Source organism: Ciona intestinalis, chromosome 4, assembly GCF_000224145.3.
Source record: "Ciona intestinalis chromosome 4, KH, whole genome shotgun sequence".
Taxonomy (NCBI): Eukaryota; Metazoa; Chordata; class Ascidiacea; order Phlebobranchia; family Cionidae; genus Ciona; species Ciona intestinalis.
The window spans coordinates 968043-979015 of NC_020169.2; the positions used below are offsets into that span (position 1 = coordinate 968043).

At 34.0% G+C, this 10973-nt stretch overlaps 2 protein-coding genes across 2 annotated transcripts; both read right to left on the reverse strand.

The window, feature by feature from the left end:
• Nucleotides 1–971: 971 nt before the first annotated feature.
• LOC100184456 (2-oxoisovalerate dehydrogenase subunit alpha, mitochondrial-like) lies at nt 972–5157 on the reverse strand. The gene is made up of 8 exons (XM_002130196.5): nt 4950–5157; nt 4260–4430; nt 3534–3729; nt 2978–3138; nt 2424–2569; nt 1955–2158; nt 1715–1889; nt 972–1600 (listed from the first exon to the last, which is right to left on the reverse strand). The coding sequence occupies exons 1-8, from the start codon at nt 5049–5051 to the stop codon at nt 1427–1429; spliced, it is 1329 nt and encodes a 442-aa protein (XP_002130232.1). The 5' UTR covers nt 5052–5157; the 3' UTR covers nt 972–1426.
• A 475-nt stretch (nt 5158–5632) lies between these two features.
• LOC100186854 (THAP domain-containing protein 1-like) lies at nt 5633–7996 on the reverse strand. Its single transcript, XM_002130114.5, has 3 exons — nt 7502–7996; nt 6253–6448; nt 5633–6165 (listed from the first exon to the last, which is right to left on the reverse strand). The coding sequence occupies exons 1-3, from the start codon at nt 7651–7653 to the stop codon at nt 5731–5733; spliced, it is 783 nt and encodes a 260-aa protein (XP_002130150.1). The 5' UTR covers nt 7654–7996; the 3' UTR covers nt 5633–5730.
• Between the last annotated feature and the right edge of the window lie 2977 nt (nt 7997–10973).

A 10973-nucleotide genomic window follows, 5' to 3' on the forward strand; every position in this document is an offset into this window, starting at 1 on the left:
CTCTGACTAAACGGTGGACTATTTGATTTATACTATGATTTGCTCCATTACTTATCGCCTAAAAAACATTACACTCAAATACTGTGTTTCATCGTTGTATCGTCAAAACTTATTTTATACCATCCTACTTTAACAATAAACTATGATAGATGTCGTTAATACTTCGTTATATACAACGCATTGTATCCAGGTCTACTATAACCGAAACACTTTGTATGAATGCAAAGTGTTATTTGGTCACTAAATATGATTGATATGGGGTGCATGTTATGCAATTTTCTTGAGTGTGCCTCCATCCAAAACAAATTGACCATAAACAGGTGTTACTGCGACAGCGGAACAAATGTATGGTTATGATAAAGTATGTATACCTGTACCTGTAAGTCGCTTTAGGATTTATCCATATTAACTTAAACGATTCGTTAATATTTGTCAAAATTATAAAAATACTTTATATAGTCCAGGTGTTTTGGTCTTCTTGTGCCAAGATTAACGTTAAAAATGGATTTTAGTTCTTTTAAAAGATATAGCAGTGTGGGGTAAGATGGGACATCCAATATCCTAATCGCATTTAAACAATTAACAACAATCCATTGGAATCCCGAGAATACGGCTTTATAATTCTTTAAATGTTCTTTGTTCGCTACCAAAAAGGACGAGAAGCCAGAATAAATAGGTGTCCCATTTTTCTCCACCCTACTTTACTATAAATCATCGTCTCAAGATATTTTGTTTGCGAAGGAATTACACGATTCACGCCCGATGCTTTAATGTTAATTATAAATGCTGGTACAAACACTATTAAAAACACAACGTGCACCAAACACATAAAATATTTCATCTGAGGAAATGGTACTATATTACTAATTCTGCGCAGTTGATTTTATGATGCAACAAAAAAAATCCAAATATTTATATCGGTACATAAGGACGCGATCTACTGATTTGTACGTACGACTTTTTAACATTGCTTTTTACAGTTTAAAGAAGGAAATTTTGAAAAAGGTTAATAAACCAGCAAGGAATGGCGGTGACGTGTTATAAGTTGTGTATATTTGAGAGGGAACTCTATTTTCCATGTACATTAGGATAAGAGAGAAAGATAGCTCACTATAATGTGTATGGACAAACTATAAGAACAAAGCAATTTGGAAATAAGTTACATGGCTTTGATACCAAAACTATACTGTAATGGTATTGTTTTGAAATATATTTGTACCTCAATAATAGTTATTAAGCCACGCGATCGAGAGCTGATGTTTTTTAAAGGAAAGCGATTTGGGTTTTTATAACGTAATTTAATAAGATGATAATATCTTGTGTTTTGGAGTGGTTAAAGTTGCATAGCGGATAAATATGTGACAGTTGAAAGCGACCCCCAAACCATGGCGACTGTATTCTACGTCATAAAGGGATGATTAATACGTCACAGTGGCTCGTGTCGTTTGAGAGGATAGTGCTGGCTATGTGCGCCGACGTGTTCACGCATTTGTTTCTGCTGTTTCTTCAAATTGACAGGTAGTTCATCATATACGTCAGTAAACACGAGAGAGGGCGATGGTTTTAATCGCTTTTCTGCTGCAGTGAACGCCTCAATTACCTGAAACGCAATGCAAATGTTTTAATAAAATGCTTATTTCTGGATAGTTATGTATGAGGAAACTGTACCCCATATCCCAATTTTCACACCTAGTTATTATTGCATAGTTTTTACCTGTTTGGAACAATCCTTTGACAGCTTTTCGTCTTCTTCTGCTGACCAGCAGTTACGTTCGTTGGTTATATAACGTTCAAAGCGGGTGACTGGGTTATTGGTTTTAGTCCAGTATTCAAGCTCCCCTGCTGTTCTGTATGTTGAACTGTCATCGCTCGTGCTATGATCACCAACTCTGAAAACGTATGAACCAAAACATAGTAAATACGACGTACAACTTAATTAATATTCAATACAAACCTATAAGTCATCGCCTCAATCAATACAGGCCTGCTCTCTTCTAGGGCTATCTGACGAGCCTTTCGTGTTGCGTTGTACACCGCCAAAGTGTCATTACCATCCACGCGTATTGTAAGCATTCCGTACCCCGACCCACGCGACGCAATACCATCACCCCTGTACTGCTCATGAGCCGGTGTGGAAATAGCATAACCATTGTTTCGACTGTAAACAGTAAGATTAAGTTATTCAAGACAATACAACCATGTCTTTGCTATTGTATTTGAAATGAAATTCGGTGTTTACAAAAACAATGGAAATCTACCTAAGTATTTACTTTGACTTATAATGTTTGATAACTTAAATGACAAGTAATGAATTATGTATATGCAAGTTTGCCAAGTTATTAGCCTAACTCATAACTACGCATCTTTGCAAATAAAATATACAAATAAGTTTATTATTTAATTAAATTAGGTGACAGAATTACCAGAAGAAAATGCATGGTGCGTCTAACGTTGCGGCAAAGTTGAATGCAGCATGTGCATCTCCTTCTGATGCAGCACCTTCACCAAAATAACAAATCACACACGTTCCTGGGTTGGTGCGTTTCAGAGCATACGCAGCACCAGCTGCCTGCAAATGTAAATACACCATTTAATTAGGTGTTGGTTTGTGTTTATGAAAAATGCCCTAATTAATAACAGATTTATGGTAAGTACACAATATGTTCATAGCAGTTCCAATAACAAAGGTATAATAATAGTTAATACCACTGTAGGTAGTAGTGTATTACTGTACACTACTAAGTAAACTGTTCATTTTGAAACACAACTAGGTATTCTGCTGCTACTGTTGTCAGACACAATATAAAACTGATCTTATTAAAACATAAATTAATCTTAAAGGCTTAAAATAGTCTGACACCACAGCACAAAATCCTTTTAATCAAAATGAATACGGTTACAGTACAATAGTGGTGTTTCAGCATTGAAACTGTTATCACCCAAAAACATACATATAGGCAAATTCACTTTAGCTTACCTGTGGCATTTGTGTTGCTAAAGGAGAGCTGATAGTAACAAAGTTTAGATCTTTGGATCCATAATGAACAGGCATTTGCTTTCCAGATGCTGGATCATTAATATTGGCATAACATTGGTCCATGAATTGGTCAAGTCGAAAACCTCTCCACATTAAAACACCTGGATCCACGTATTATACAATAATGTTTGCGCAATCTAATATTTTCATTATATATTGTGATGACATTAACATGTTAACATTTTTACCAACTCAAGTACCATAAGTACATGTTTTCTACTTATAAGTCCATGATGTTAGAATTATATTTATTGGCATAGTTGGATTTATGACACTAAACTCTTCATTTTAGATGAATTACTAGATCCAAAACACTAAAAAATACTATAAATCTAACTGACAGATTTCACGTAAATTAAAAGAGTGGTAAACCCTTACACTGCTTGGTAGGATAGGTTTGTAGATTAGATCGAGTTACACATAGGTTTATGCAATACATATGCCTAATTAAATAATGAAAACATTAGCCTACTTTAGATCATGCTACTCAATGTACCTGCTTCTCTGTATTGAGCAAATACAAGATCCTTCATCTCTAAGGCAGCTGCACTACCAATATGAGCTGCTTCCTCCCCATAGTTGGTCATGTAGAATGAAATACGGCCTTGTCTTTGAGCACTGTACATTATCCCATCCATGATGTTTAACATTTTCATGTCTTTGTACATCTTTAGCACAATTTCATCACTCAGCTGTAAATATAAGATGGAGATGGCATTGTAAAGTACTTGGATGTTTAATAGTCATATTGTTAGTCAAGGGACTTAAACAGTTAAAAATAATTTCCATTCAAAATTACCTTTGAAACAATTCATTATGACACGTAGTAAATGGCCAATAGAGCTATAGAGTACCAAGTACTATTGCATACAAGATACAAGTTGGTAAAGTTACATTGACCAGTGACATAACATATAAGTAATAATAATTGAATGTTACTTATTTCAGTGGCAAGGCACGTCAGAATCAGAGTACCCACTTTCGAGTTATATAAGTCTGTGAGTGATTGTTTTTTTAGTTTACTAATTTGTTTCTGCATGGCTGTGACTGCTGAGCTGAAGCTTTAACAAGAACATAATGGTGGTAGCTTCATACTCAGAATCTTCTGGTTATGGGACGAACACATTACCCACTATACTATGCTACTAGGTACTAGCAATATCATTCACTCCACATAACTAAACCAAGGGTTATTTTGTAAAACAACCATCCAACATCTTACTTTGGGATCTTGAGTTTCATCAATAATTTTACCATCACTATCCAAAACTTGGTAAACAGGGATTGTGTTTTCCATTTTGGGTTCCAGAAACTCAAGTTTTGTCACATAATTATGTGGCATGCCAATGAAGCTGTTTCCATCACTCTTTGATACATCTTGAACTCCAGTGGACTAAGTAAAATGTATCAATTGTTATATCTACATATTAAAATTAATTCAGAATCTGTCAGTGTCATACTGTCATATATTACCATATGGTTTGGTACTGTAAAATCTTTAATTTAAATAATCGTTTTTTACCTTATTTAAATACAACTCAAGAATCATTACACCTATTCAACAAATACTTAAACAAACTTGGTCAGCGCAAAGGTACCAATGGGGCAGTAGAAGAACTAAAACATTAAAAACTTTAAACTACCCAACCAATCAACAGGACACGATAAATATATACGAAATGCAAGTAATTTGTAATCAGTTGCAGTGCCAAAAACACATATAACCAATATTAAGCACTTAAAAAATAGTAGTACAATAGTAAAAGTTAGTAGTACAATAGTAAAAGTGCAAAACCCGGGGCCACAACACAGTATATAATGCCAAAAACTGAACATTTTCATTTACACAGCGTATGAGTATACTTCATGTGGTACAGTAACTACAAGTATATAGAATAAAACATATATTTACCTTTGCAACGTGTGTGCAGGTCTGTAATCCAGAATTACCTCTAAGCAAGGATCTTGTGTGTAAATATGGTTTTCCAAACTTGATAAAATGTCGCATAGACATGTTCTTGGATAACTAAATTTTCTGTTAAATGTGTAAGATAACTGTTACATGTGCTCAGTTTAAGTTACTGGTACTCGTTAAAGCTGTTCTTATTTATCGCATTTTTGTTGTCACTTGTCTGTACCTCCCTTACTTCTTATTAAAGCCATAGAAAATATGTTTTAAAGACTCTGTTTTAAAGTACTCCTATACATACTCTTTTTGTATGGTAACTTTTATACGCGTAAGTACACACGTTGCAGTTTGCATAAACTTTTAACCATGCAAAGTGGTTATTAGTTTATAAAATTTTACACAGAATAATATTAATTTTCGTCTGCTTGCACGAGTACTCTTTTTCTTGTGCAACTCTCTTATTAAAGTATGATAAGAGAACGCAAAAAAAAACAACCTTAGGGGTAAAACAACACACCTAAAAAAGTTATTTCTAGACATCTAGTGGTTTGTATAACCTATGTACCTGTCCTACAGTATATCCACTGGTAAGCCTGTATAACTAAAATAGAATGCGGAACAATTTTCATGGATGTACTTACTACATAGCTACCCTAGTGTATATTAATATCAACTGCTTAAATAAATACATTTATAATACACTTTTATTTTCCAATACTACCAATAACAAATTTTCACAATACTCTGATAATAAGTGAACAGTAAATTAATACAAACTATGTTTTTATTTATTTAAATACTGTACCAATTTACCCAATTTAAAACATTCTTGTAATATTCCTCGAGGTACTGGTTTATCTTTTTTGCGTAATTGATTTATAGTTGATTTTAATTGATTTACAGTTGATTTTAACTTCGAACGCTGTCGTATTAAACGCTTATTATGCTGCCTTAGCATCCTAAGTTTGTGTTGCGATTTCTCCAACCTAGCTAGATTTTTGTGAAATTTTTTGACATATACAGAAATAGATGGTACACAATATGTGTGGTCGGGTAAGTGGCATGATATTTTTGCAGGAAGAGTTTGGTGATCTTTTTCAATAGAAAATACTTTATCTAAGCGAAGCACCGGATCTACTTCAAATTTTGGGACTTTATCTGAATTTATTATTTCCTCTTTTATTCTTCTCAGTGGCAGTTTTCGTTCAACTTTAGGTTTCTGAAAAATATTTTGGTTTGATTGTTAAAACCAATGTTATACAAAAGTCTTAAAACTATCATAGTATTGCACTAATACTAAACCAACCTCTCTTAGGTGCTTGGGAAACTTTTTAAACCTCCTAGGTATGGCATCAGCCCTCAGCATAACATTTTTACTGGAGCGAATTATGTCTCTTTCATAAAAATGATCAGAGCATATCAAAGAGCAATTCGTTAACTTCAACTTTGGTAATCTTAGTTTAACTTCCCATTGTTTTCGTTTCTGCACATCTTTTGGAAAGCTGAAACAAAATGTATGTAAGTATATCACAAGTCTGGAGAAAGAACATTTTAACTAGGTCTCACAATAGGTATTTAATACAACCGGCTTTCAAGCAATTTTTTGGAACCAACTAACTCAGTTATTTTATGTTTTTAAATCAAAATTTAGATTTAAATTTCAAAGCTGAAAGAGCAATTGAAACTTTGCCCATTATATCTTCTGTGTCTACACACAACTATGTCATGAATTGTTTGTAACATGACATGTTACGCCTGTTCACCAGCACAACTCTTGTACTCTGATCACAGCTCTCTAAACCAACAGTCACAGGGTTTAAAGTCCTGGTCACCGGTTAAAGAGTTTAATTATACATGCAGAACTTGCTTTCAACACAACAATTTATATAACAAACTACCATATTTGTATTAAAATGCAAAAACATATTTTAATAATAAGAAAGCTCTAGTGTTAGCACTGCCTTATCTCCTTACACCAACCCATTGATAAAGTAGTGACCGCCAGGTTTTAAACACAACTACTTGCACTTATAAATTCTGTGTCCACGTACAATACAGGCAGTTAAATGTTCTTCTTGCAGGGAATTAGAGCCTGTCAATCACCCCAAATTAAAAAACGGAAACAGTGCAGACAAATATAGGTCGTTGAAAATATTGAATGACGTTAATGGTAACGTATTTTTCCTATTATTTATGGCACACCCAGTCTGCAGTGAATGGCAGTTCCTGACCAGATTTTGCGTGTGCAGGGGGTTTATTTTTTGCCTGCGCGTGTGCTATTATTAAAAATCTGTGTGCAACGCGCCAACGCATATATATATACATTTTCAAGCCATGTTAGGAGGTGTTACTTAAATTATTACGTTTTTTTCTTTGTTTAATTAATGGCGTGCGTGGAGAAATTATGCTGTTCATCACCAAAAGTTTGTAAACAGAATCGCTTGTGCACCTGCCATACTCTGAAGACTGGTCGTGCACCACTCTTTAAGGATGAATTTATCATATATATATACTATAGGTCATTTAAATTAATTCATACTTTAAATTTTGAATACCTGTGAAATGTACGTGGATGTTTCCGTTTCATCTCAGATTCTTCGTCTTCGCTACCAGAGCTGTTGGATCTTGGTCGAGTCTTTGGAAACTTTCGTTTTCTACAGCCATAAGCAACACAACCTCTACCTCTCACGGGTCTTTTATCGGACATGGCCACCACTACAGACGTTTGAAATTATTCTAATGACTGATGATTGCAAACAGGTTATTAAGAATGTTGGGCACCAGTGAAGAATCCTCCGGTACATAGCAGAATAGGCTGGGGAAATGTGTTGGAGGTTGGGGGTGATGGTTATAGGGGTCAGTAGTTAGTGATCACTGGTCAGTAGTTATAGGGGTTACGGGTTAGGAGTTAGTGGGTATACGGGTTAGTGGTTAGCAAAAAAGGTGGGGGGGGATTCTTCACTAGCACCGAATGTTGAATTGCAGTAATGATGAATGCCTTGCTGAGGCTGAGGGTGATACCTCGTTGTAATATACTGAAAAAATATAAAGTAAGAAAACATAAATATAAAATGAATAAATAGGAAATAAGAAACACGGCGCAGTTGATATAAAACTAAAATCTCAACGTTTTTACTTATATAAGTTCAGAGCCATAGAAATACCGAGTAGTCCAACCCATTGTTACGTAAAACACAAATTGAACGGCAATTTGGGTCCAAAATAACACAGTAGGTATAGGGAAAATGTATGTTTTTCGGTAAATTACAGAAAAACTTGGGCCCAAAAACAAATTTAAAGGTTGAAAAATGTAAAAAACATGTGTTATTTGTTTTCTGTGTCAAAAAAAGTCAAAAATTAGAATTAGAAGCGGTTGATTTGCGACATTTTAGTAATTTAATGCGGCTAAATTTATACATTTTTTCTAAAAAATGTTTATTAAGGTAAATAGAAGCTGTTTTACACCTTCCCACAATAGGAAAACACAAACAAAACTTAACAAGTTCGTTTAAACCCATTGTCAAAGTCACCACTTTTGCTCTATTTTGGACACACATAGACGGCAGTTGGACTACTCGGTGTTTATACGACTCTGTATAAGTTGGCTCACTAACAGGCATAGACATCGTAACAATCAGAGCCATATTTGATAATATAATAAAAAAGCTAAAAATACAACCAAATTGGCCAGAGTTCGTATATAAACATATTTGTTTATGTATCTCTGCTGTGCTCTATTTTTTTTCATTTATATATGTTCGAAGTTGGAAAAAATCTAAAAGTATGTTTTATGACGAATATTAATAGGTTTTACAATAATTTGTTTTTCGATGGGAAAAGACCTAACATAAATGCATGCGTAAGTTACGTTTTCCCGAAAATATTTAAATATTTAATAATTATATGATTCAAGTTATGACTATACTTTTTTGTATTTAACACCCATCCCCGTACTTTTTAAATTTGGACAGTGTGGTCATTGTATTTGTTTTGACCTACTGCGCATGCGCATTAGCGTCTCGGCGCATGCGCAAAGGCGCCCGGTACAAATAATATATCAATCGAAACAAATATATATTACGACACCGGACGATATTGTTCAAACAATAATAAGTATATATAATTGGTATTGTTTCAATAAAAATTGCATTTCACGAATGGATATAAACTTATAGTAACCGAAAAAAAGTAATAATATACTTTACGATTTTTATCCACGGTATTGCTATTCTATATTTTGCTTGGGCCACTTCTCATAAATTATCTTTAAGTTCCTGGAAATTGAATTCGAGGATAAATATCTATATAATATATTGTTATAGTGTGTCTGTATATTGTATTGGAATTACCCCGGAGATATACATGATTGAATTAGAAGCTTTTCAACTTCGGCAAAAAATACAAAACATCAAATGGGTAAGCCGGGACACAACACTAAAAGAAATTTAATGTATACTTTTTATGTATATTTATGTATAGTTCTGCAACTTGTAATTAATCTACCAAAATTAACGGGCTGTACTAATCTTTGCCATGTAAACTTTAATGTATCCATTTAAAACGATATTTTAGTGCTGATTTCATTCCTAATTAAAACCACATTGACCATTTTCTCAAGTCAGAAGTCATTAGAATAATAAGAATACCAAACATGGGATATAAATATATTGACCAATACCCACGCATAAAATAATCCATTCGACACAAACATTGCAAGTATACCAATGTAACCTAAGTAGGAAAAACTTGTTTGATAAAATGTACTGTTATAGGATATATACTGTATAGGGTGGGCGAAGACGGGACACCTTTTAACTCTATTTTCTCGCTCAATTTAGTACAAAGAACATTCATAAAATTATAAAACCATATTCTCACGACTCATGTAGACCGTTGTTAGTTGTTTAAAACACTATCAGGATATTTGGATATTTTGTGCTAAAGGTGTCCCATCTTTCCCCACCCTACTATATACACGACTTAAGGCTTTATGTAAAAGGCTTTATATACAAGGCTTTATGAAGCTATAAAGAAGCGGCAGTTTTCTTCAACTAGTATATAAAACTCGCATTAATTGAAGGCACTTGATTGACGTAATTAAAAAGTGTGCACAAGTTTTATATATGCGTTTAACTGCACTTTATTACTGGTTCATAAGCTTTGCTGAGACCCGTGGCTCGTCTTTGTATTGCACGACCACTGTGTATACAGTATATATATAAGTTTGATTCAAATTAACCGTATTTAATACAGTTTCAGTTACTATCGGTAGTTTTGTGCGGCGATGATTTTAAACGCGTTTTGTTATTATTGTGCCGCCTACGTGTACAGGCTTGGATGTGCAGGCGAAAATAGCCTGTTCTATTGTGGCCTGACGTAAAAGCGGTTTGCTCTAGGTAACGTCCGCTTATTTCATGAAATTGTAACTACTTCTGCATGTTTACCCAGAAGTATTGTGTTGAGCTGTACCTGTATTGTAGAGACACAGTTATTCAAATGTATTGTATATATCATACGCAGGCTATATATTTTTCTGTCGCAGTGCGCATATTACAGTCTCAATAGTGTTACTTATAACCATTAGAAAATGCGTAGCGTTGTACACCGTTGAAAGAATTTTCTTTATTTACCAGTTCGGATATTTTCTGTTGTAACTGTACGAAAAAGGACGAATACCAGTAAAAAGAATTAGATCGGTTTCAAAACGAACGCGAAAGCCCTAAATATCGTCACATTACGTACATAGATCGTAATGAAACATTTTAAGCTAGCTTAGAATATGCTGTAACAGTATAACCAACATAATATCGGGAAATAGAAACCGATGATATTGACTGCGTAAAAACGTCGAACGATACTTTGTGTATGTAATATATTGGTATTGCTGTCTACAAACCATTAAGTCGACTATTAACAGCGCAGTATAAGTAGTGCATTTAATCTGTTTTTGTTTTTTGTAACATTTTACGTTTTACTGTTTAGCTGTTAAAAATACTTACTGGCTTTAACACATTTTCAGGTTCCAGT

What these genes read in the sequence shown, in the direction of transcription:
- LOC100184456 (XM_002130196.5), bottom strand. Translation starts at nt 5,051, where the DNA reads ATGTCTATGCGACATTTTATCAAGTTTGGAAAACCATATTTACACACA. An exon ending in TGCTCAATACAGAGAAGCAG is followed by an intron (nt 3,139 to 3,533) that starts GTACATTGAGTA and finishes ACGTGGATCCAG; the next exon opens with GTGTTTTAATGTGGAGAGGT. An exon ending in ATTGAGGCGATGACTTATAG is followed by an intron (nt 1,890 to 1,954) that starts GTTTGTATTGAA and finishes ATACGTTTTCAG; the next exon opens with AGTTGGTGATCATAGCACGA.
- LOC100186854 (XM_002130114.5), bottom strand. Translation starts at nt 7,653, where the DNA reads ATGTCCGATAAAAGACCCGTGAGAGGTAGAGGTTGTGTTGCTTATGGC. An exon ending in CATCCACGTACATTTCACAG is followed by an intron (nt 6,449 to 7,501) that starts GTATTCAAAATT and finishes ATTTTGTTTCAG; the next exon opens with CTTTCCAAAAGATGTGCAGA. An exon ending in TTCCCAAGCACCTAAGAGAG is followed by an intron (nt 6,166 to 6,252) that starts GTTGGTTTAGTA and finishes AATATTTTTCAG; the next exon opens with AAACCTAAAGTTGAACGAAA.